The sequence below is a fragment of the Scatophagus argus genome, chromosome 2 (assembly GCF_020382885.2).
Source record: "Scatophagus argus isolate fScaArg1 chromosome 2, fScaArg1.pri, whole genome shotgun sequence".
Lineage (NCBI taxonomy): Eukaryota > Metazoa > Chordata > Actinopteri > Scatophagidae > Scatophagus > Scatophagus argus.
This window is the reverse complement of record NC_058494.1, coordinates 20751466-20779262: the sequence shown is the minus strand read 5'-3', so window position 1 is coordinate 20779262 and position 27797 is coordinate 20751466. Positions and strand designations below refer to the sequence as shown.

At 39.9% G+C, this 27797-nt stretch overlaps 1 protein-coding gene across 1 annotated transcript; it reads left to right on the top strand.

Moving 5' to 3' along the window:
* Positions 1-11618: 11618 nt before the first annotated feature.
* Positions 11619-26727, top strand: smox (spermine oxidase). The gene is made up of 7 exons (XM_046417196.1): positions 11619-11759; positions 17492-17726; positions 19281-19507; positions 21905-22078; positions 23305-24049; positions 25196-25356; positions 26197-26727. Exons 2-7 carry the CDS (start codon positions 17519-17521, stop codon positions 26347-26349), a joined length of 1668 nt encoding a protein of 555 aa, XP_046273152.1. The 5' UTR covers positions 11619-11759; positions 17492-17518; the 3' UTR covers positions 26350-26727.
* The last annotated feature ends 1070 nt before the right edge of the window (positions 26728-27797 follow it).

Sequence of the window (27797 nt, the reverse complement as noted above, 5' to 3'; positions counted from 1 at the left end):
ATTGTGATGTTTGTTAAGTAACTTTAAGGGTCAGCATTCTTTCCATTACAAATCTGTTGCTGTAGTTACAGATCAGCCACGGACAAGACTTGGCTCACAAACCTGCCAGCCTGCTGTGAAAATTAGACCTCCATCGTCCATATATGTAACAGAGGGGCAGCATCTCCTGCAGTCTGTGTGACATTTAGAATCAGCAAGTTTGTGCGGCTGCAGCCTATGCTTTGTAACAGGAGAGCTCCATAACTCTCTGAGCTCTGCCACTTAGACCCACACAGCAGAGTTGCCTGTGACGAGGTGGCGTCTCCAGTGACAAACATAGGCCATATGAAAACAAGAGCGCGTGTGCTGACCTCACATGGCACAAAGTATGGAGGAGTGTTGCTGCAAGAAATTCACAACTGCAGCAACGGTTTGCAAAAAGGGTAAGTCTTTGCAAAACGACAGCAAATTTATGTTATAAGCAACACCGAAATACTTGTCTTCAGTAATCTGATAAAAAAAAATATGAAAAACAAAAAAATAAAGTTCTCATAAAGTCCCCTGACAGTAGTACATGTATTTCCCCTCAAATTCCACTTCAGACGCAGAGCCTACACTTATATTTTTATTTGGATCAGATGATTATGTGTAATAAAAGCAGACGCTTTCACAAGATTATCACTCGACTCTTCTGTTCCCATCAGAAACTTGCAGCTAGTTGTAAAAACAGCTGGTGAAAAGAGTGGAGCATATAGCAGCCAAACATTTTTCCCAAACGTTGTTGGAGACCAAAACAGAGCTAAATAGATAATAAATATTGGATATACATTCATCAGTGTCCAGAACCCAGAATAGTGATAATGTACAGTATTTACAACTTGTTCTGCTGCCCCCAAGAGGCAACAAAAGGAATCAGTGCTGCTTTAAATAAGGTCATCAGTACATTTGACTGATCTCTGATCTGCAACATCCTGCTTTTTACAAGCCCTTTGTCTGCATTGTCGTGTGCACCTTGTCTCACTGTAAAATGATTGTATCAGGGCGCAGGTCTCTCATCCCTTTCCTGGACTTCTAAAATAACCTCCACATGTGCACAGGTCAGGTCAGAAGTTATCTTTCACCTCCCATTCATGTCCTCACTGTAGGACCACCGGATAAGACACCCCAAAAGGCACAATAATGTAATTATCATATGTCTTTTTTTCCCCTAGTTCTTCAGGCCAAAGATAAGGCAGGAAGCTGATATCATTATTTATCATCCTGCCCCTCCCTCTTCATGTCTATCTTTGTCTGCTTCCTACCGTCTAAAAACTCCACATTCATCCCACTGCCTCTGTTTCCTTTACTGTATCCTTTTGAAGTCCCGACTCTTTATGCTTTCTTCTTTTATTTGAGGAAATCAAGAATTAGCGAATGACATTGAAATTAGGGAATAGGTTTAAAATCACCACAAACATCAGAGATGCAAAAGGATACAGTGTGCGGTTAAATTTTAGTCTATTAAGCCCAGCTTAGTTTCCCTTTTTTTTTTTTTTCAATTTTAGCCTCAATCTAAGACCACAAATTCAGTTAACCACTGCCCAACAATGACCCAAAGGCCTTTTGTTGTTGGTGACGTAAATAAAAAAAATATTTTGCAGCCACAGTCATTTTAGATCTATTAATATAATTTTTACAAGAATAAAAATCCCAAGCATGAGTCTTTCCACGGTGATGTCAGATCGGGGAATACAACTAATGAAAATCATAATGCAAACCATTCACAGCTGAGATTAGTTTCAGCGAGAGAAAGAATTGAATCTAAAACTCAGACATAATTCACTGTAATTCTGTGATTTTGCAGTAATGTGTCATAAAGTCTTAGTGACCTTCTAAGATTCAGCATGAATATTGTCTATGTCCCTTAAATTTTAGGATGATAGGATGATGATGATGTTCAGGGGTTGGCCTCTGCCCCTGACTTCCAGTGAAGAGAAATCTTAATGCTTCATGCATAACCAAGACATTTTGGACGATGCTGTGCTTCCAATTTTGTGGCAGTTTGGTGAAGACCCTTTTCTATTCCAGCATGACTGTGTCCCAGTGCACGAAAGAAAGGCCAAGAAAAATATGGTTGGATGAGTTTGGTGTGGAAGAACTTGACTGGCCCACACAGAGCCCTGACCTCAACCCCATCCAACACCTTTGGGATGAACTGGAACGGAGATTGTGACCCTTTTTGTCTGACATCAGTGTCTGACCTCCCTATTGCTCATGAATGGGCATAATTCCCATATAAACTCTCCAAAATCTTTGTGGAACGGCTTCCCAGCAGAGTGGAAGCTGTTATAGCTGCAAAGCTGTTTGTGTATTCACAATGTGATGTCATTAAAAGTCAGGTATCCCAATGCTTTATTTTACTTAGAATACTTTAATGTGAATTTCTCTAGTGTGGGACTAATAAAGGCCCATCTTATCTTGTCTATATTGTGTATATACACACTTCTGATGGAAATACATGGCCAGTAAATCTGTGCCACATCTGATCCACGTTCAGGACAAGGGTCATGAAATCAGATCAGATGTTGCGCGTTGACCCGTCCAGATTAACAGGTTTAATCTGCATCTGTGTCAGAGGTCAACGTTCAACAAAGACTCTCGTAAACTTTGAAACAGGAACTAAGAAAGATTTACAGAAATCCCACTTCACTTTGATATCACAGTCTGGTTTTTGCTTGAACGTGTTACTCACATACGTCTTTTCTTACAGAGTTGGCTGGCTGCTTCCTCTTCAGCTCTCTTTGTCAGCTCTTGGTGATCATGTGACTCCTCCTGCTGACTTGTGAAGGCTGACAACCTGATTACAACACAGCTTCTCGCAGGATGAATCAAGGTTCAGAGAAAGTGAAGGTCACAGCAATCCAGTATATGTACTGTATGGATGTGTTGAGTTCTGGCCAATCAGAGAACCTCATATAATTCAAGATAAACCAGTACTATATGTACTGTTCTTTGTCCAGTTGCTGAGGTAATAATAATAATGTGTGTGTATGTGGTGTGAGAGTATTGTGTAACAACAGGATATTACCATTAGAGAACTGGATAATGTTTCTCATGCATGTCAGACCCATTTCTCATTAAAGGTCTCAGAAAACAGCAACAAAAATATACACATCTTCCATGAAAAACTGCAACTCTCTCTGTTTGGTAAACAGGGATGTCTTCTGAGTAAACTCCCACTGTGCTATTCTCACACACAGCTGCCCATACATTCACAGCAAGCAGCCTTATGTACTGGAATAACAAGGTCACTTGTGTTTTGTGTTGTTCTTCAGGCATTTTCTTCAGCCACAATAAAGCTGTCTTTCACTTCTACTGCTGTAACTTACTAACTACCAACTACTATTTTTGCTGGTGACTAGTGTTAGCATACTTGGCTCTGTTTTTGGTGCAGCTGCAAATTTTATTCTTTTTGGCACTGCTATTACCTCCTTGCCATGACAACATACTGGCTTGTCTTGACATATTGGCTTTGCCGTCTCTCATCAGATCGCCTTCACTCTGTGTCAACTTTTCTTTTTTTGTACATTTTTGCTAGCCTGCTACCATTAAGGTGGCTGCGCTGAAGGCCACTGATGGAAATGCATAAATGATATTGAGACACCATCTAGGGCACACTGACATCAGTATTAGAAGAAAAAAAAATATCATTACGTACTAACTCTGTATTCCATTTAACCTGATGAATCATTTCATTCCAATTTTGTTCGAGTTTTTTTTAGGATGATGAGTCATGAAACATGGCGACAGAAATCCAAAACTTCATTCGACAACCTCAACAGAAACTTTGAATGTTTTAAAAAACTGACATTCTGTACAGCACTACTTAAATTAAGAACTGTTTTGTTGAGTGAGCCTTTTTACCTACAGAGAGAGCAAATCCTCTTCCAAAGAGTCTGGCATGTTGTATTGTCATGTTTCTATAGTCGCCGAGAGCTGACAAACTAAACACTGGCCACCGTTAAGGAGGGTACGACAAGAGTGTTCATTTGGTTGCAATCTAAAATCTCATCTCCGCTAGATGCGACAAAATCCTACATATTAGATGCAAAAGGTAACATTTTGTTGACTGTATAAAAATCGAAAGGGTTGGACTTTAAGTTTCTCCTTTTTCTTCTTTCTCTTTGACCAGTTTGAAGATGTGTTTCCTCCATCAAAACCAGAAAGCACTAGTTTTAAAAAAAAAAAACTATACAAAGGGGATTGCAGCAAGTTCAGCTGATTCAGACAGAGAAGTGGAAACAGACCAAGGAATTGAATATGCTGAGTAAAACAAACAGACAAACAGATGACACATCTGACACAAGTGCGTAAGTTTGAGTAATGGCAGTATGTTATTGGTTACATTTAGCTTTAAAAACACAAAACAGTGCAAAAAATATAACAAAGAGGTCAAAAAGCACCTAAAAAGGCTAAATATGCAATATGAGCAAATTGAAAAAAAGGAAAACACTTCTAAGTATACACAACATTGTTATCATTTAATGAAAGAACGCTCAAAGACAACCACATTAGGAAGAATGGTGGAGCTGTGCTAAAAGAGGGACATTTTTAAGTTGCTCATTGATGATCCCTGATGTGAGGGTGCACATGACAAAACTGACTTCACCACATCTATTGGGCCAAGTGCTTCGTTGTCCTTGATTGTGCACCTCAGAATATTTGTAATTAGGCGTGAGGTGTACTTTCCATTTCACAATGGAAGTGTCAAGAATAGATTGGACAAACAGGTTTTCCTCCATAAATATTCACACTGACAATCCAAAGGGACTGCTGCTTATTTGTGTCCTTCAATGACTGCCTGTTGATGACCTATTGAAAATATTTCATATATAAATAGGCAGCTTATATGTCTTGTATATTCAGTGAACTTTGTACAGTCATTTTTTCAAACATTGTACTGTTTGAGAAACAGATTCTGATTCTGGCACATCATGTCGCTTTTGTCTCTTTAGCCATAAACATCCCCAGCATTGGGCTGTACAACAGCGCACGTAGCCACGTTCTTCTGGTAAACAGCCTTTGACTTCTTGTTTCCTCACAGAATGTTTCATTTGGTTGCCCCATGGTATTTCTGAGAATTTCTGCAGGCAACAACGCGTTGCCCATAAACACCACAGTTCACAGTTGTTGCATGTCTACATCACAGTGTTTCACACCACTATAAACAAAACTTGCTCAGGTACATCTCTACAAGTACCACTGTGTTTCTCAATCCTTTTGTCTTATTTTTACACTGAAATCCCAGATGAGATTTATTTGGGTCCTGTGTACTCTGATAATCCTCCAGTTTGTAAGCCTTGGTAAATTCTTTGAGAGGGCGCAGTAATGTCCCTGAAACCACAGGTATTTCAAGGCTTAATCTTTATTCCTACTCTTTATGAAAATGTGATTCAATCTCAAATTAAAAAGGGGGATTATGCATTTGCCTTTACCTATCATTGAGTTTGTCTCAAATTACATTGATTGTTGGATGGAAAAGCAGAGGTCTGCAAAGCTATATTTAGTCAGAACATCACTGTAGCGTAGCCAATGTAATTCATACATATAATCTTTGTCCAGTCACTGTTTTCATTAGCATATAGCACATTTATTGTACAAGTCTTAAGTTTAAAAATATGGTATGTTAAGAATTGAACAATATCCAGTCTTCAGTTAAATTTTTCCATAAGAACTGGTTGTTAACCTTTTTGGAGCTTTGGGATGTACCAGCACAATGACTTGAAAACTGTGTAATAGTAAACACAAGCCTTCTGACCCACATATCATCAACAACATATTTTTGTCTTTTGTTTATGGATAACAGAATGCAAAAAAAGTGCAGAAAATGTGTTACATGACTGCATGTGCACATTGTTGCCAATCCTCAGCCTTACTTAAGATAAGCTGCTTTGTCCTTTGGGTCATTTTGTGAGAAAGGCAGCTTACCAGTTAACATGTGTGATCAAGAGAGAGACTTTAGAGTGGGGGCAGTAGAGGAGGGCGGGGAGGGGAGCATCAGTTTCAGCGAGGGGGGAAGGATTTGGCCAAAACACAGTGACAGGGCTCCTTGTTACACTACAACAACAGAAAACTCAGACCTCTGGCCAAGACCTGTTGCGCAACCGGTGGTGTGATAGTGTACACAAAAGGGAGTGAAAGAGAGGAAGGAGCAACAGCTATGAAGGGAAAAGAGAGGAATATAGATGGTATCTGGGAATGATAGCAAAATCCTTATGGTGTGTTTTTCGTCAACTTTCTCGCTCTTTTACATTTAAATACTCCTCTTTATCTTACGTCCCGATTTGGTGATGAAATTCCTTTGCATATGACTCCATTCAGATATGGTTTCTTTCGAGTAAAACATTTACCTCCCTCCACAGAGTTGTATAACTGTGATGGAAGAACCGTTTACATTTAACATTTAATGGCGTAGTTGTTTGGACAGCGAGAAAGACACACATTTCTGTAGTTAAAGCATTCATGCGGATTTCATTTTGCATTGTAAAGATGTGCAAGTTACATAAATTGATGATTATAATAATTGAAAGTAAATGAGCTTTTAAGTGCTGTTAGATAAGCCCATACTTACCAAAGAAGACGCTGAGGACATGTTCTCAGCATTGAGGAGGTGCCCCGAATGGGACCTTATTTCAGAAAAAAAAAAATCTGTAGTAGTTAATGATGAGAGGCAACTCATTTTTTGATCCTGTTTGAATTGTGCCATAATTTCCACATAAAATGTTTGTCCACAAGATAATTTAGCAAGTCAATATCACAGTTTGTCATAAATGAAAGTAAAGTATCATTTAGTTTTGTGTGAAAATGCTCAATCAATTACACGTCTCATCTTTCACAACATACAACATCAACATCAATGTGGAAGTTATCTCGGCAACATGAAAATCACTACAATTTTGTCCATGTTGACAGCTGCATGTACGGACACAGAGAGCTCATTGGTTCTGTAAGCTAGCTTGAGTCCAGCACCAACTTTATGAGGTTTCATTGGGTGCAAAACAGGACAATACCATTTACATGACTGTTCGATGTGTAGTCTCTTTAATTACATATTTTCACAGACAAACTGCAACTTTCTTGAGTTGCAGCGGTTTCAAAAAAATTTAATCTCTGTCTTTATTTCTGAAATTAAAGTCCAATGGTGGTTCACTGGACAGGGGAGGATTACTTTTCTGGGAATGTGAGCATTTTAATTAACTTGGGGTGCGGCAACTTTTATATCTACCAAAAAAAGAGAAAAAGAAACCACAGTGTGCACAATAAAGTGGCCCAGAGCCAAAGTTGGTCACTTGCTGTTGAACACAACCAGACAGACCTACTTCCTTCAATAGATAACAGGGACCAAAAACCAGAAAAAGCAAAAAAAACAAAAAGAAAGAAAGAAAAAAAACAGGGTCGTGCTGAATGGTTTGAAGCTTCGACACTCATTAATAGCTTTGACATTCAGATTCTTTCTGTTTAAACCAGATATATCCCTCTCATGGAGAACCTTGAAGTCTGACCAAAGTAACTTACACTACAGCAGTAAACCTCCCATTGGTGAGTGCAAATGCATGCATTCTGATTGGTTCTTTATGATGGTGGTGGAGGTAATGAGTCACTCTGTAGCACTCATGTAGGTTGCTGGTTGCTGGGGAATTGCTCAGGATCCTGAAAGGCAGTTGTAACCAGCTGACTGACTCCCCTCTTCACTGAGTTCCTGTGCATGTTCCTTCAATGAAAAGCCACTTTCTTCCCCCTCTCTGCTGCGTGGCTGCACAGAAGAGCGAAAGGGAGGTGGGAAAATGATAGACAATACACTAACCCAACACTGGCCAGACTCACAATGTGAGGTCTCTGTGCTCTGGTGGACCAACAAACAGAGAGGCCTTTCTCATGATCCAACTTGCCATCCCATGCCAGCACTAGTTCTGCAGTCTAATTATGCAGCAAACACATGCGTATTCACGTGCTGAGCACGTCACCTTGGTTGGGACACCCTGTAAAGTAATTAAGATAGCAAAGGAACATGTGATCCAAGTAGGCCAATGCATAGAATGGATATAAGTGTCTTGTGATTGCATAATCATGTCAATAAAAGCTCTTTGAAAGGTGCTATAAGATTAAACTTACCAACATATCAATTCAAATGATTAAAATAAACAAATGACATAAAACATGAGTGTAGAAAACTATACCATGATATATTTTACAGATACAAATATTTAAGTGTTTCTATTTTACGTGCATAATGATCTTCCATAGAGTTTTGCACCGTTTAATGAATTTTAATGAGCTCTTTGGACTTTAATTTCAGTATAATGAGTTCTCCATCAGGTCAAGCCCACTCAGAGAGTCTTCTCTAAACCTGCACAAAACTCAGTCGGTCACTCCGCGGTGGTGCACAATGCAACTGGTCATTTTATGTTTATTCCAAACAACGCCTAATTGAAGTTTTCTAGGACAGCCGATTCTGTGGAACTAAATGATCAAAAATAGGATCGTCAAGCTAATTTAAAGTAACCCAACCATCTGAAGACAGTAGGACCGGTATTTTAATGCAACATACCAGCAAATAGCAACACCTTCACTGAGAATATAAAGGCAGTTGACCAATGAGAGCCCTACTAACTGCCGGTCAGTAAATGAGACCCACAAAACAGGCAAAAAATATTTGAATTTGTGTAATGTTGAGAAGTGTAAGAAAAATACTGTTGGGATATGAGATCAACTTCCAAACCCGGAGTTTGAGAGCTTATGTGAGGAGACGGCTGCTTAAGTAAGAGAGTAAACACATTAATGTATTAATTAATGTTAATCACTTCAAATAAAGAAAAAAAACATCAACTTTTCTTGTATTTTCTGTGGTGAATTCAGCTGCCACCATTACCTCAAAATGTTTTATTTGTCCATTAATCAGATTTTAGGTGTGATAAAGCATTCTTACCAGTAGAAAAGGGTTGAGCAGACTTTGTACTTTCTTGAACTGTAGAGGGAGATTTAATAATCCATATGAAAGCTGTAACACTGGAAACCTATTGAGCTGGTGTTTCCTTGACGCCAGATTCTTAAGAATTTTTTGAGTAAATGTTTTGATTATTTTTCATCTAACTGTTTTGTGCAAATTTCTGTATCACTGTCTAAACATATTATTTTCCACTCGAAATTTTGCCACTCTCATACTACATCTCTAGTCGTTGTGTTTCACTTTAGTGTAATGGTTTGTGTGAAGATGTTCACTTCTTCTATAACACCTTGTGTCATTTTCTGCTGATTATTCAGATGATGGTTGAACAAACATCCTTCTTTTTACAAAGCACAGACAAAAGCACAGAACAGGAAGGGAGGCAACCTGCAAGATGAACTTCAGCGATTATTGGCCCATACACAGACAAACGCTGATGACATCTGAGAGGTGCACCACACCAGTGAATCATCCACATGACTTCCTGTTGATTTATGGGATTGGACCTGTAGACAAAACAGCTGGGGGTGGCCTTTCAGACAAGTTAAAGGGTCAAACCCACCAAAACAAAGAGCGCTGGCTTCCTGAGGGATTTCCTGCTCATCAACATGAAACAAATCCACCACAGGGCCGCATCATCAATTTGAATTACTTGTCAGTGAGAAGACACCATAAACACTTTTCTCCCCCTAAACATCATCTAAATAATTCTCATTGTGCTGAACTGAAGTGCTGTTTACTTTAAATAAGATTTTTGCTTTTGTTTATTTGCAGCATGTAGGTGGTGTTAAGATCACCACGACTGGACTTGTCCCAACACTGCAACACTATTTAAGTATATTTACTTATTGAGTTAGAAACAATTTTGAGGTACTTGAGTTTTAATCTTAAATTTGTTGTGCTACTTTATACTTACTCCACAACATTTCAGAGGAAAAAGTTTGATTTTTGTGCAGCTGTAATTACTAGATTTTAGATTTTACATACAAAACACACACTCAGTGTAAAATATACTGACTACTCAGCTACTATTGCTTCAACTTCTCAATAATAGACTACTCAGCAGGATATAAAGTGTTGGAAATACATGAGCCTCAACCAGCTGTAACATTAAAATTCTATTTACACACTTAATATCAGAGTCAGTAGCATCAGTATCAGTAATAATAACCTAATAATGCAATACAACACTCTGAAAGGGGAAATTATGCCTAATGAGTACATACTTACTATGACTGCCTAAAATACATATAAGAGCAAATCTTATTGAAGTAGCAATACCACATTGTAAAACTATTCTGCAAGTATTAAAAGTCTGGCATAGCCCAAATATTACTTATCTAAAAGAAAAAAAAAAGCATTAGCATCGAAATGCACACAAAGCAAAGGTACGCAGGATGGCGCATTTCAGATGATGTATATTATATTACTTAAAATGAGTGGTGAGTAAGAAGTACTTTAATATTGCAGATGGTAAAGGTGTGGTTGATGTTAAGTGATTAATGGGCAGATTTAAGTGATCTAAAATATTAATATATTAGTTGATTTTTAACCTGTATTTTGCAATGGTAATCAGAATCTGTAAAGTAATGAAAAACTGAGAGTATTACGAAAAGGTGTGTCTTGTAACATATAATAAACTAAAATACACTATAAGGACACAAGCATTGGGACACCTGAACATTACACCAACAAGGACTTTAATGACGTCACATTCTAAACACACAGACAGCTTTGCAGCTATTACAGCTTCCACTCTTCTGCAAAAGCTTTCCACAAGATTTTGGAGCGTTTCTGTCGGAGTTTTGCCCGTTCATGCAGTGGAACAACAGGGAGGTCAGGCACTGATGTTGGACGAAAAGGCTCACAATCCCTGTTCCAGTTCATTTCAACAGTGTTAGACGGGGTTGAGGTCAGGACTCTGTGTGGGGAAATCAAGTTCTTCCACACCAAACTCATCCAACCATGTCTTTATGGACTTTGCTTTGTGCACTGGGGCACAGTCATGCTGGAATAGAAAAGGGCCTTCAACAAACTGTTGGAGTTGGAGCATAGCAGCATAGCAGCATAGTAGCATTGTCCAACATGTCTTGGTATGCTGAAGTATTAAGATTTCCCTTCACTGGAAATAAGGGGCCTCACTCTAACCCCTGAAAAACAACCTCATACCACACCTGAATTCAATAATAAAGAGGGGTGTCCGAATACTTCCGTCTATATAGTGTATTTGAGTAAATGTAGGCCACAGGCATGTGCATTTTTATTTTTATTTTTTGAGTGCCACTCTAAAATAGCTGTTTGCCTGATTTTGTTTCTGTGAATTTTGACATATAATATATAGGTACGATTGTGTGTTCATGTTTGAAACATCAGATCAGAATCAGAATCAGAATCAGAATTCCTTTATTAATCCCTGGAGGGAAATTCTTGTTTAATTGTATTAAAAACATTAATATGTGCTTATAGTTAAAATATAGATAGTTAGTTAAAATATACGCTTTAACTTGTAGGTAGGCTACAGTAGATGTTTATTTCTCTTCTAATCGGGTTGTGTGTGTGTGCGCGCGCGCGCGCGTTACGCGGCAGCAGCGCGCGGTGTGTGACAGCAGGCTTACTCAGTGGAGGGCTGGTCTGTGCCGTCATCGCTGCTCATATTTATTTAATGAGGAGGCAGCGGCCACGGAGAAAACTGGCTGCTTCTGGTTTCCAGGCATAAATACAAAGCGGAGCCGGTCTGAGGGGGAAAAAACGGCACAAAGGAAAGCGAGGTTTTAAAGCTGAAGACCAAGAGAGTCAGGTAACCAGCTGCTCCGCTGTAACCACGTTTAACTGAATGTATTGTGAGAGTGAGACCGTGATGGCGAGTGCCGTAATTTTTAAATGTTGGCCAGGCTTGTTATCAGTACACATTTCGCTGGGAAATCCTGTGACAACAGCTCGTTTACTGTAGTAGTTATCAGCGCTGTGAGACACCGGCGATACGTTAAACCAAATGCCAGCCAGTTGTTCGGGTTGACACTGGATATAAACAACCTGTGTAACGGCAACACCGGCACATCAAATCTCAGTTACACTGATGTATTGTAGGTCGGTGTGTGTGTGTGTATGTGTGTGTGTGTGTGTGTGTGTGTGTGTGTGTTGGACGGGACAAGCTGCTCTGCCTGGAACAAGGTGGATTTGTGTTTATCGCTTGATTTGTCCGCTTTCAAATGCGTTTCGGTGGTGCTGTGCCCCGACGTCCCCCACAGGTAATTGTTTCAGAGTAACTCGGTGAAGTTGTTTGCTTTGTTTCAAACTGTTACCACTTTGGCATCACAGTTTATACGTGGCAGAAAAGGCTATTCGTAGTTTTCCAGTCAGTCCGGCAGCATATAGACTAACAGAGAGGAGACAAAATGCTTTGATTTTCAGGGTTTTTTTTTGTTTGTTTTTTCTTTGTCAGATTTTTCTTATCTGTCCAAGCTTCGTTTCAGTGTTCTTTGGCAGCACTTTCAAACAAGCTACAATTTGTAAAGTTCTGAATGACCAATAAATCAGTTGGTTTACAGATGTGTTTTGCTCTCTGAACAAAAGATCACGTCAGGTTTGGTCAAGAAAAATCCTTTTGTTTACTCTTTGTCACTTTATAACTTTCTAATATGCCTGCACTCATAAAAGCTACTGGATAGTTCATAATGTGTGTGTGTTAAAATCTATTAAACCTGCAGGTAAAAGTGTCAGTGTAAGTCGTTAATTACAATAGATTTTGGTCAAACAGTCCAATCAGATTTTGTGCAACCTGGCAACCCAAAAGTTGCCCTCATTACAGGCTCATAACAGATCTAAGCATTGGTAGAAAGTAAAATGATGCGTTTTGTGATGCAGAATGTATACTAAAAAGGTAACTTTAGTTCCTTTGTCTTTATTCGTTAATTAACGTGCCTGCCCTCATTGTTTACTTCTGATACAGAAGCCTGTTTTCTGAGTTTAAACTTCCTCCTGAGTGTCTTTGGGAATATTACAATCATCTCAGGGCACTCTTTATCTGCACCAGGGAAACATCCAGTGTGGTACCACAGCAGTGGAAGGAGTGTGTGTGTGTGTGTGTGGTGTCCACTCCATCATACAGAAGGAAAAGCAGAGCTGGGAAAGAAGTGTGGAATGTCAGGCCCTCTCCACGAAGCCCCTACGCTTCACTGCTATTTTTTTTTATGTAGGGATGTAGAAATGTTTGCTCCTATGCTAATACTCACTTGGGACTGATACAGGAAATGCAGATGTGAGTGTGGACACAGCTGCGAAGAGCAATGTGCACAATTAAAGGAGGGAGGAAAGCGGTAAAGGGGAGCAATGAGAGCTCAGATGCAGTAATTTAAAGATATTCCTGCTGAAGGCTTGTTCTGCTCTTGAAAAGGCCACCAGCAGACAGTGTAGATTGCCATTTCTAGGTCAGCAGTAGCCCCCCTCCCTCCCTCCCCCACCCCATCCTGAGCCGCCTATCCTCCCAAGGCCAGCCCACACATTAATCTGCGGTGATGGTGTAAAGTGCAGAGTGGTGGCATGTGGCGAATGTATTAACCAGCTGCAGAATTACAAGCAACCAGAGAGGGATGCACAATCTGTCAGAGAGGCCAGCACGTGAAGTGATCGAACACGGTCTACAAATTACATCTGTCATACATTAAAAATCTTACACCTTTGCAGATCCAGGTGAATCTTGCATTGAAATGGCCTTTATTTTATTGGTGAAGCCCAACGTTAACAGATAAATTCAGAGTGAAAACTGCATTTCTGAAAGTGCAATTTCCAAGATGTGGCCTTAATTTTAGTCTAAAAAGTTTTTAAAAATAACATGATCAAAAGAATGTGAGGAAACAACGTTGTTGACGCTATGTCAAAGACCGTTACGTGATGTATTGCAGAGATATCTACTGAAGTTAGCATACTAACCAGCTAGCCCCAGCCCATCCTGTTAGCTGTGAATATCAACGCATCACTGATATCACTGATAAACCAAAAACTTAACCAGTGCACAAACAGAAGGGCGGGTCCCTAACATGCTAATCTACAAAATGAACAATAAAAATAACAAACACAAATACAATAAACATTAAAGTCAGGTCACATACAGCTGGTGTGGATCCATTCTTGAGTTTGTACCATTATTGGTGCTTGATAATGCAGTAAAAATGTAGTAACATGGGAGTAGAAGACATTTTTACAAACTATTTGTATTGGTGCAGGTTGACCCTGATAGCGGCTGCGAAGCCTCCACCAGTCAGCTTCTTGAATGGAATTACTGATTTTAAATGCAAATAATAGCTCAAAAAAAGACCTCCCATCTAGATTTCTTTTAAATAGTTAGTTACTTCGAGGTGGATGATCAGGTCAGATTTATAAAATATGTATTTACAACTTTAACTTAGATGTTAAGTTCAGCAGTTATCCAGATTCTAAATGAAGTGAAAAAGTTCAACAGTGTCTGGTGATTTAATCAGCAGTTGGCTATTGTTATCATATCAGCCTTCACAGAGACTGTTTGCTCTGCCTGAAATACCGTAGTCAGATGAGCAAGAAAAACTCACTCTCAGAGACTTATATCTCATACAGACCTTTGCATATGCAGGATTTCTATCCAGACACTCCAGGAACTTAATGTACCACTGATTCAAACAGTCCCAAACAAGTGCCAAATGGTTTTAAGAGGAAAATGAGTGTCAAAAATGGAAACATTGGCGTAAAACTGGCCTCTGGGGTCTCCTAGCCGGAAACATTTTAACACTATCATTCACATATGAATGTATGTAACATGTACAACCTGCTACCAGTGTTAATATGTAATTATTGTATGCACCTTATTACAGTATATTCATATGCATAATAATAAACCTCCAATTATATGCTTGTAGTCCAGGTTGTGGACAGCATGTTGCAGCATTTGGCAAAAAGCAAACAAACACATCAAGAAAGCAACCAGCTAAAGGCAAACAGAACAGTCACATATACCACTGCATCCTTCTTTTGTCACACATGTCTACATTTGTGGGTTGCCACGAAGCATCCTCCTCCTGTGACCTTCATCTCTAACTGCTGTGGAATATAAAAGTGCATTACTCATAGTACTGAAAGTACTGCAGACACCCTCAAAAAAGTAATCACATCTACTGGTTAGCTAAGTGCTCATGTAGAAGTGCAAGGGGGAAAAAAAACCTCAATTAGCCTCAAGTTAAGACCACAGATTAAATTAAGCACCACCAAACAATCACAGAGAGGCCTTTTGTTGGAGGTTTGCTGTGTGACACTGTAAATAAGATTTACTTGATAGCCACAGTGATTTAAAGTCTTGTTAATATTATTGTTACAGGAACAAAAAGCCCAAGCATGAGTCTATTCATGGTGATGTTGCAATGACATGTCAGGTCAGATTTTGGGAATACACATTCACAGCTCAGATTAGTTTCAGAGAGAGACAACTCTCACAACTGAAAATTAAACTTACAGACATAATTCAGTGAAATTCTGTAATTCAGCAGTGATGTGTTGGGAAGTAACATGAGCTTATAATATTCTACAATATATAAACTAATAAATTGCCTCACAGACTCAGAAATATTAACATCATATAAAGTTTCACTATAGATAGACAGACAGACAGTTCAACCAAAATGAACAGGAACTTACAGAGATTTACAGGAATCTTCGCTATGCTGGTTTTCACTTAAACATATATTACACACACACAAACACACACACACACACACACACACACATACATACATACAGACGATCTTTTCCTTGACTGCCCTTGTCAGTTCTTGTTAATCATGTGACTCCCCCAGCTGAGTCATCAAGATTGATAACACAGTTCCTCAAAAGTTGAATCAAGGTTCAAAATGAGCAAAGGTCACAGTAATCTAGTGCACTTGCTGTATGGACTTGAGTTTCGCCCAATCAGAGAATCTCATTTAAGACAAACTTCTACATAGTTTACTAATGCTTGTCGATAATCAGTCAATTGAACAGTACAAAAACAATATTTTTAATGTTTTACCTCACTGACTATATAGATTGTTTTCAGTGTTTATACAGAATTTGATGCAGCAAAAACATTTCAAACAAATTTGAACAGGGCCATCAAAAGACTTGAAACATCTATTGAAACACTGGTAACAGACAGTATCATGGTTATATGAAAGGGGAATCCTCAAATGGCTTAGTCGTTCACAATCAAACTTCTCTGAAAGCTCTGAAACACTTTATAAAACCATTGTCATTAAAAACGGTTTACTTTCCATTTTTATTTATGTTTTGTGCAGTGTCCCAACTTGGGGCTGTACTTTGTAACTCTCTATTGGGTAAACAGGGATGTCTTCTGAATAGACTCCCACTGTGCTATTCTCACACACAGCTGTCCATACATTCACAGCAAGCAGCCTTGTGTACTGGAATAACAAGGTCACTTGTGTTTTGTGTTGCTCTTCACTTTGAATGTTAGTGTCTGTGAGCAATTCAGCATAATTACAGAAGTCTGATTTTTGTTTGTGTGTAGTCTTTTCTCTGACAGAAATAACACGGTCGCGTCAGGACTTCCAAATTGGGTTTATGCTCCAAAAAAGTGCCGCACAACAGGACACACAGCAGGTAGAAAGGCTAATGTAGTCGTGTCATCGGAAAAGACTAAATCAAGTTCATCAGTTACAAATACAACTGTAGTCTTAAATCCAGTCCGGTTAGTCCCACCCAGTTCACTCCTGGTGTTAGTACTGTTCATTCTGAGTGTGGATACAGATTAATTTAGCTGGTTGAACAGATCCAGACCCAGATATACTGTAGATAATGGTGTACTCAAATACTGGTTTGTCAAAGCACTTTGATAGGCAAATTTTAACGATGCTGTATTAATAAAATTGTTATTAAATATTTTTTATCTTGTGTGAACAGGATATTAACTGGTTTGCACAACATATTAGCTTGTATTCACAAGATATTTACCGTGTTTGTACAAGATAATTTTCTGTGCTTACAAGATGTGTCAGCATTATAAAAGTTATTATCACGTGGAGATAATATATCCCACATACAAGCATGCCAGGTGGTGCCCTGGGTTACCAATGGTGACAGGTTACCTTTTGCGAGCAAGAGACTTTCAACACTTGATTAGAACACAGTGTTGTTGAGTTATTTCAGTGCTCTTCCTTCACACTGAGTTTTATAATCAATGAAATCAACATATATCAACAGTCCTTGATCAGCAGTAGCGATCAGTAGCTTAAAATGCCCAGTGGGGATATGTTACAAGAGTGCATAGGAGGTAACACACTTCTGAGTCTCATGGAACCAAATGTGACCCGTCCAACCAGCAGTGTTTAGAGTCATGTGTTAGCTACTGCAAAATATGTTGTTGGAAAGGCACATTCTGTGTCATTTATAGCACAAACTCAAGACTCAATATTATCTTCCAGTGTTTCATCTGTATGAACCTCTGTTGCCTGCTGACTCTGTGTCATAGTGGTGCCTTTTTTAACTTCATTTTCTTTCATATGTCTTCAGACTCAATCCAAGAGGAGCTTGGACGGCATGCAAAGTTGTGAAATTTCCTCAGACAGCACTGATGATCCTCTTAGTAGTGGCCTACGTACTCATCGGCAGCCTCGAATAGTAGTGATTGGCGCTGGCTTGGCCGGCCTTGCTGCAACTAAGACATTACTGGAAAACGGCTTCACAGATGTCACTGTCCTAGAGGCATCAGACCACATCGGCGGGAGAGTTCAAAGTGTTAAGCACGGTGAGAGGGCACATCCCTGTTTGCCTTTAACTGTTGTTAAATTAAACCTGTTGTGGAACACACATTTCTCATTTGCATGACTTCTACTTGAGTAAGGAAATGCTGTAACGTATTCTTTAAAGACCCGCTGCACTGAAATGAACTTTCCTCTGCCTTTTCATTTTTTTTAAACACACAGCAATTTTATGGGTTATTATATATTTACCTCCTTCTCCAACCAACATATAAATGTCTAAAACTACTGTTTTGGAGTATAATTTTATAGTTTGGATGTCAAAAAATTCAGTCATGAAAAAGCAACAACAAAAGGGTAAACAAATGTGGGAAACTAACAAAGGTGACTCCAAACGACCCTAACTACAATGCCGGTCGTTTGCCACACCCTGGAGCACCAGCAAACGAAGTATCAATGGCACTGATGAAACCTCTTGGATGAGAGGCGAAACCTCTTCAAAGACATATAACCAAGTCCAGTTGCTAACTCCACCCTAGCTGCAGCTGCACATTAGCATAGTTTACAGGAATGTGAGGGACATAACCTTTTCTTCTTGAGTCCCATCAGTATGTAGGTTTATAGTAATAATTTCCCCAAATTTCTTACTAAGAAGCAGTAAACATAAAGTGCCGTGATCACTGTAGTGCCAAGAAGTGTAGTGTTCAGTTGCTGGTTCGCTCACATAATGACTGATTGTTTTTGCATCAGAAACTTGCATTGTACCGACTAATTGCACTCTGGAAAAAAACATTTCTCTCAAGTCACATTTCACTCACATCCATATAAAGCACTATTTCATTGCTGATATATGAACAAAGAATCTCCTCATACACTCTGGAGCCACACATTTAAGAGCCACTCTTCTGAAACAGCATTATCAAGTCTGTAAGAGTCCCTCATATCAAAGAACAGTACATCTTGGAAAACAGTCCAGTCAGCAAGCCATACAATCACGTAATCAACTTTTTTTCCCCTGAATAACCTGAATTAATATATTTACTGGACGGACTGGATAGTTCTAAGAAAAAAATCTGCTCGAGATAGACAACATGTCAAAGTATTTCAACTAGCAGGAACAAACAAGTAGTCAACAGCATCTGTTTGTGGCGCTGATAACTTATGCACATAAAAGAGGTCACGTGTAAAAGCACACTCATTCTGCACTAAATGTTAACCTATATGTTAGGCACACAGATAATTGTGTCTCTTATATAAATGCATGTTTGTGCTCTTATATGATTAGAGAAGCTTCTTTGGATTGGTCCCATTTTCATTATATAATTGTATGAAAAGATATACTTTGCATGAATCCGTCATCCTCAGGAGACATTAAATTAGTTGTACTCCAGTGGACTTCAGCCAGTGCTGCATGTTAACTGAGCTGACCTGCTTCTTGAACTGTCCAGTTATCTAACACTCAGCTGTGACCGTGCCTTAACGGAGCACAGTTTCATTCAAAGCCATGCATGAGATATTGAGTTTAAAGGGATCTGGGGTTTTTTTTTTTCAAACTCACACTGACCTGTGCTCTTTTAAAAATATATTTCTATCATTTGTAGGAAAAGCAACTTTGGAACTTGGAGCCACCTGGATCCATGGTGCCAATGGGAACCCAGTGTACCACCTGGCAGAGGAAAACAGGCTGCTGGAGCACACTACAGATGGGGAGAGGAGTGTGGGACGCATCAGCCTGTACACCAAGAACGGTGTGGCTCATTACCAGACCAATGTCGGGAAGAGGATCCCCAAAGACCTGGTGGAGGAATTCAGTGACCTGTACAACGAGGTGAGGGGGGCTCAGATAGCACAGCTAGATATGCACAAATGCATGTGTGCATGGGCAAAAAGCCTGTTCAGTCTGCATAACAAAATGTTATTTTTATTGTTATTAGCAATAAAATATGCACAAGTAAGTACATTTGCATAACTGTATTTACTAATGGTAATGATCTAAAAAACTTCCGCCCAGTGTTGTTCAAAACTTCAATGGGGGCGTAACAGTATTCGAGATCCCAAAGTTTAAGATACAAAATATGTTGGGCTAAATTTTGGGAAATGTGTATTAAATGATTTACAAAGACATTTAGAATATTTTCATTTGATAGAAAGATGCAGCCATAAAACCATAGAGACTTCAGTTTGAATATTTTATTAATAACATGCAGCACCAATAAAGAAATACGATACGGTTTTTCCGCAAAACAAAAAAAAATAAGACATCTACTCCTTTTCCCTCCAGAATCTGATAGTGTGTAATTATTTTTCATATCCGAAGTTTAACTGTTGGATGCAATATGCCTCCTACTTCACTGGGAAGTCAGTTGGCAACGTACATGTAGTGGATGCTCCAGAGTTTCCACGTCACATTCATGTAGGATGAATATTGGACCAGAATTTGCTTCTGAACTAGTAGTCATGTCAAAACCATACTGGTAAGCTCATCTCTTAAAACTGTATTTTCAGCGAGCAATAAACTTTTCATTTTCAGTGATTAAATGTGAAAACAGCCTTCTGGTGTCAGACTCCGTACATACATCATTCTGCACAGTGAAGCTCAAACATTCAATTGCAGGAACAGTTGAGAAATACACTTTGAAAAAGAGAGGGACTTTAAGGGCCCAACAAACCTCCATGACAACATAATTAAATATATTTTCAGCCATCTTAAAGTAAACCAGTAAAATGTCCACCAAAGCATGCTGAATATAACAAAGAATGGCCACGTTATCGAGTCCAGTTCTCTGCTCTGTAAGCAGCTCCTGTTGGAGCACGATTATTATGGTGAAAGTAGGTCACGTCTGGAAAAGCAGTTACAGAGAGAAGGTATAGAACGTTTTGTTTTTGTTAGACCCTTCTTCATCTGTGATCTTTGCGTGACCCGTGGGTCCACACTGCTGTCTCCCTGTGATTAATATTCTTAATGAAATTTCACACCACAAACTCCTTTAGAGACACAGTGACAGTTCCAGCTTCCTAAAGACTGCAGCTATTCTTGCCTCTTTTAGCGGCTCTGTTTAACCACTAGTCATCTTCCTCCTTTTCTTTCAGCCTTTGAAAATCATCAAGCTTTCTTTGTACATGTTGTGTAGATTTGTGAAGCTTTCCATGGCAAGTTTACTACTTCGGGGTATCTACATAAAATAAACTTGTAACCTGTAACGACTACAAGCTGCCGACTAGAGGATGTGTTTTTCAATAGTTTGTGTAATGAGAAGAGGAAAAAAAATGAGGCCATTCTTCAGGGTCACCTCAGCTTTATCATGCTGTATGATGTGATTCGGCCCTGAATGATTCACTGTAGAGCGACAAGGACCTTGTTATCTCCCCTTCTCTTTCACACTGATGATCTTCATGGTCAACACTGTATAGAGATGAGTGAGATGAGTCATTGTGCTCTGCCTCTGCTACACTGCAGCTCTTATTCTCTCTACACCATGTACCTGAGATATCTCTTCATCATATGTACATTTATTTTCATTTTCTACCAATCTGCTTTATTTATCTGTTTTTGGATGAATTATTTGCTCAGGTGGAATAAATGAAAACTTAAAAATTTCTGACAAGCCTCTAATTGCTGTATCAACAAACTCCACCACCGCTATGATTTACATCACGGTTGTTTCATTAGGTTATGATGCCAAACCAAACATGTTCTCAGCTAATGCTCACCGTTACCAAACGCACCACTCAAACTGAATACATTAAGCTACGCCAAATATTCTGCATTTCAGAAGTCAGTGATTTTAGTTGTATTGTTGTTGGTCAGCTCCAATTTTTTTTAACTTCAGATTGATAATGTTTGGACTTAATGTTGGATCCACACATTAATGCATCACTGGTGTTGTCTTTGTTGGTGGATTCGTGTAACATCTTGTCAGGTCAGTGAAGTAACATTTCCTTATGTTGTCTTTCTAGTTTTGCTCTCCTTCACAGGGTGTCGCTCTTGTGGCTGACAGCATTCCTTTTCAATGTCCTGTCATTTGTGTTGCCTCTGGTTTTCCTCCCTGATTAACATTTATGACGTGATGATTCACCGTCAGTTTGGCATTTGAAGCAATCAAGTACTGACCTGATCTGCCTTGAACTGAGCTCGTTTCTGTTTCTTCCCTCTCTCACCCTCCTCTGCTTTCTTTACACCTTCCTCATTTCCACTGCCCGTCTCTGACCTTTCACCCCCCTTTAGGTGTACGAGCTGACTCAGGAGTTCTTCCAGAATGGGAAGCCAGTTTGCGCTGAGAGCCAGAACAGCGTTGGCGTGTTTACACGAGACGTGGTGCGCAAGAGGATCAAGATGGATCCTGACGATTCTGAGAGCACCAAGAAGCTCAAACTGTCTATGCTTCAACAGTACCTCAAGGTGTGTGTGTACAACCCTCCAAATTCCTTAGAATGAGACAGCACTTACTGGTCTCATCTGTATGTCTGCCAGCACTACCGGCAACATGAATGAGACACTAACTAGCTATTCACAAAAAGTCACAAAAAGATTGGTTTCCTGATTAGGACAGCTCTCTTTTGATTTTCAACATCAGGAATGTTAATCTCAAAGCCTGAATACAATCTTGAAAACATCTTACTTGATCATGCAATGACAGAAAAACATGCAGGTTTAATTAGGTTTTTAAAAGAAATCATAATGATGGGCAAAGAATAAATGATTATAGGAATACCACTAATGTCTGTCTACTTGATTAGTGTATAAAATGTTAAAAACTACTTAAAACAAATTTCCCAGATCCCACACTGATGTGCTCAGATACTTTGTCTTGTCCAAAATAAAACATATTAAATTTTCAGTTACAGAAGAAACAGAAACAGATAGTTCAGCATTTTGGAAATTGCACTTATTGTCTTCCTGGTGGAGAGTTAGATGAGATTAAGTAAATATCAAGCAATAGCCTCTTAGCTTAGCACGAAGAACGGACACAGCGGGAAACAGTTTACCACCATCTCTCAAGCTCATTGATTAACATGTTAGATCAGGTTTATTTAATGTGCACAAAAACTGAATTGAATAACGGCAATCTGCTGGTTACCTGGTAACTGCTTATGAAGTGCATAACCACAATTAGTAAAAAGCCACCAAAAGACTTTTAATGATAAATCTGATTAAAATTAACTTTCAGTTGATCGGTGAATTAATTAATCCTAAAATTTTTTTGACCTCAATTAAGAGAACTCATTCCTTGCATCCAGTCTTTAAATAAATGAGTAAAGAAATGTTGAGAGGGAATCAGCAATGCACTCAGTTTGAGCTTCCACAATGAAGTCTTTTGTCGGTTAATTTGTCCAGAGGATGTCATAAAAACATCTGTGAGCTAGAAAATCCATGCAAACAATCCCTTTAGTATGTTAATGGCTCTGCATTGCCATGCTCTCTCACCCACACACAAACATACAGGAAACAGAACATGTTGTGAAACACAGCAGTGAAGACACAGTCAAATAAAGTAACCTCTACCCTGCTGGCTCGCTCTTCCGTAATATTTTTGCTTTTCAGTAGCACACCTCCAGTAGGTGCTGCCTAAGTAAATGTCTTCTCAGCATGTTCTTACTCTGTGCTGACATGTTCTCCTGTTTCAGGTGGAGAGCTGTGAAAGCAGCTCTCCCAGTATGGATGAAGTGTCTCTGAGTGAGTTTGGCGAGTGGACGGAGATCCCTGGTGCACATTATGTCATTCCTGAAGGTTTCATGAAGATCGTGCAGCTCCTGGCCCAGGACATCCCGCCCCGTACCATCTGCCTTAGCAAATCAGTCCGCTGCGTCCACTGGAACTACTCTGCCCAGCATCAGGAGGTGATCGCCAAGATCTGCGACACCAACCAGGACAACAACCACAACGAAAACAGCCACGGCTGCCAACCTCAGCAGGACCCTCTGATCCTGGGTCACCCCATTTACGTGGAATGCGAGGACGAGGAGTGGATCGCAGCCGACCACGTCATCGTGACAGCGTCGCTGGGCGTCCTGAAGCAGAGCCACGAGGCCATGTTCTCCCCATCTCTGCCTGAGGACAAAGTGCTCGCCATTGAGAAGCTGGGCATCAGCACCACAGATAAGATATTCTTGGAGTTTGAGGAGCCCTTCTGGAGCCCAGAGTGCAACAGCATCCAGTTTGTGTGGGAGGATGAGGCTCAGCTAGAACAGCTGGTCTACCCTGAGGAGCTGTGGTACAAGAAGATCTGTAGCTTTGACGTCCTCTACCCGCCCGAGCGCTACGGCTACATGCTGAGTGGCTGGATCTGTGGGCAGGAGGCGCTGTACATGGAGCGCTGCGATGACGAAACAGTGGCTGAGATCTGCACTGAGCTGCTGAGGCGGTTTACAGGTCAGGACACACAAGGAAACAGAGCAGCGAACTGCAGGCAAATGTTATCCATCATACATCCTGTTCACACCGCAGGAGCTTTTGTGGGTTCTCTCGTGTTTGGGTCTCATTTATTCCCACTTTCAGACACTTAACTTCTCTAAGTGCTCTATTTAATCATTATCTCACCAAAGAAAATGATTTATGTAGATTTTTATAACAGTGTCTTCCAGCTCTATCCCAGTTAGGACTACACAAAGAATCAGTAATCTAAAACAAACACAAAAGCCTTGGTAGGCTGCAACTGTCAGCTCAGTGACTCACATGGGCTATGACTCGGTTTCAGTCATTTGTTAAGTTTAAGTTGTGACGCAAGCAGCTTTTTTCAGAACAAACAGGTTGACAGATAATACAGCTGAATGATTCAGGTGACCACTGAGAACCAGCTGGTTTGGTGTCAGCACCACAAAAGAACAAAACACTGGGCAGAGGGGCTGATTGTGTGTTAGGCCTTTACATTAAGTGATATTTGATTAGAATAACAGCAATAATAACACACTTCATTTACAAAACATCTTTCATACATAGAGCACAGCTTAAGTGCTTTGTGGGAGAAATTAAAATAAAAATCCCAACATTAATCTCACACACAGACACACAAATGACACAGGTGCCACATTTTCTGAGGCTTGTTCATTGTTGCTGCCTCAAAGGTTACACGACATGACCATTAGTTGACTCACTGATTGTCATTTTGCAACAGATTAGCGATGTGGCTCAGATTGTTCCTCTGTAAAGTGATTGCCTCATAAATAGGTCACAACGTGAGTGCAGAAACAGCGGGTGTCACGTCATGATGAGGTCAGCAGACTTCCTATAGATACAGACTGGCACACACACGCACACACGCAAGCTCTTCTCATTTAGGTCAATATAGTTTAATCCCCTCCACTGTCGCTTAATTACATATAGACTTACTGGTGCCCGTTTGCTCACAGAAGGTCAAGGCTTGATTAGTGTTGGCAGACAGGTTGTCCCAGTGACAGGCCTCAACCCACAGCTGCTACATTCTTAGTTTGAGCTTGCTTTGAGTCTATACTGTACTGGTTTCTCCCTCTGTCTGTTCTGACTCCCTCTTCATCTCTTTCCCCGCCCGTTTGTCCACAGGGAACCCTGACATTCCAAAGCCCTGGCGTATCCTGCGCTCCTCGTGGGGCAGTAACCCCTTCATCCGAGGCTCGTACTCCTTCACCAGGGTGGGATCCAGTGGTGAGGACTTTGAGAGGCTGGCCATGCCGCTGCCTTACGCCAACAGCACCAAGGCTTCAGTAAGGCAACCGATCGTTAAAGGGATTTCCTTCAAATAACCACTGCATTTAAACTTAACTAAACACTGATTCACAATTATAACTGGAGACTATTCACTCTCCACTTTTATATTGAACTGGATGTTTTTGAACGTTCAGCTGACCTGCTGTGTGCTGATCAAAAGAGCAATCTGTCTCCATCTTCCCTACCATTAGCAGCAAAGAGATTTTGTGAATTTAGTTTCATATCAGAGTTCTGTAAAAAAAGTGTTGTGAAATGTAGTATAGTCCTAAAATAATTCCCTCATAAAGTATTCATTTCTCTCTGAAAGTTGTAGAAAACTTAAGATTAAGTACCCTTTCCAGCAGTATTTTTACTGAATGCACATTTGGTTGTTTACAATCCCTGCATGCACTCTGAGAGCATCTGGCTAATGCTGCGGTGTCATCACTACCATGTCACATCGCAGCACATGCAGAGCAAATACAGCTGGTGTCAGGGGGTTATGAAGGCTGATTCCTGGCCAGAAGTCTAGACCATGAAACCTGATGCCTTCTGGGTGAAGGGGATAAGGTGGGTGGAGGCTGGGGGGGTTGGTGGTTTGTGTGCTCACTTGACACCACTGAAGGAACAGCATGACCCCTCTACTGAAGGCCTGTCAGTCTGAAATCTTAAGCCCTCGGGAAAGTTACTGTAACCCCCTGCATTTAAAAGCGAAAGAGGAAACGGTGAACGAGAGGTTGAAAATATGTCGACATGACACTGACCGATCTTGTTTTGAACGTGCCTTTCTTCTCTGAAAATCTTTTCTCCCTGCTTATTTTCCCTTCTTATCCCCCTCCCCTCCTCCTCCTCCTCAGCCTCTGCAGGTCCTGTTTGCTGGAGAGGCCACCCACAGAAAATACTATTCCACTACCCATGGTGCTTTGCTGTCAGGACAGAGAGAGGCCACTCGCCTAATAGAGATGTACCAAGACTTAAACGGAGCTGAAACCACAAAGCCTAACATGTAAAATAAAATGAACCTCTGACTAGTGAAAAAAGAAATAAGAAACTGTTGAATTTTAAGCTTTTTATCTTGATGATTAAGTTATACTTAAAAACATAACTCGGGCATTATTACATTGATAACAAATGATTATTGTTTTTATTGTACTGTAGGTTTAAATCAAGCTAAATTTTATTTGGGATGTACTGTTCAAACGTTGCCAATGGTGCTGTCATTTCTGTCATTATGTTTCTTTTAATCATTAATTTAATGTTGATAACAACAGCATCTGTAATTTAACTTGTTTTTGTAAGTGCCTTCTGTACGTAACCTTATGTTGTTTCAAAAATAATGGAAATCGAGAACGTTTTAACAAAATAAAAGTTCTATCATCGTATCAAGATCGGTCTTCCAAATGAATTATGTTATTACCCACTAACTGTAGCCTTCAGACATGTCCCTCTACATCCACTCCTCACGAATATTTTCCAAGAAAGTACAACCACAGGCAAGAGCTGTTTCCATACTATCACCAGTTTGGTATCCTTTTAAATCAATGAGAGCTAGGCAGGAAATCAGTGCACATGGAAAGAAGGACAAAAAAAAAAAGGCTCCAAAGCCATAACGCTGTGCCAAAGTGACAGATGGTGGTAGAACAGACCTCAGCACAATCCTCATTTATGTTAGACAACAGTGTTAATCCGCTTCTTCAGTGACGAGAGCAGTCAGAGGCTGAAAAGCACTGGGAAAGTTTTAATTAGCAACAGAAAGCAGGGGAATTACCTTTAAAATCTTGTATTTCCTGCCCACATTGCTAGAACTTCTGGTTACACAGAAGTTGGTTACACAGTTGTAAGAAACCGGGTGTTCACAATAGTTTTTGCAGGTTGGGGGGTGATGAAGAAGAATAAGTACACATATATATATATTCCTAGTGAGCTAGCTTGTAATGTACCAGTGCCAAAATAGTGAAGAGACACTGTATATTTCTAGACTGCTTCAGTTCACCCTCCTCTTCTCTGTCTCTTTCAGCGTAAATACAGACTGAATGTCACAAAATATTCATACAGTCTACATCAGTGGGGCCCCAAGGGCAAAGTTGGCCTGCTAGATGCTTCTACAAAAATTTAATAAATGATTTAAAAAATAAATAAAAAATAAAAAAATGAACGTGACACCATGAACAGGAAGTCAAGTCAGCTAAGGAAACTTGGGAACCATTTTGCACCTTAACATACAATTTTGGCCCTCCAAGGGAAGGTCAAGAAAGTCTACACGGATCACTTTAATCTATTTAGCCAATCTTAGCAATACCACTTGATAATAAGGCACTATGTTGTATTTTGCACATACAAACAATGTAGCTTTCACTACCGTTGATGTACTGCAGTGTTCGCCAAAAATAGACCAGGAGTGTATTTTTAGTGGAGAGGAGTGGTGGAATCACAAGCACTGTCAAGAATGGCTGCAATC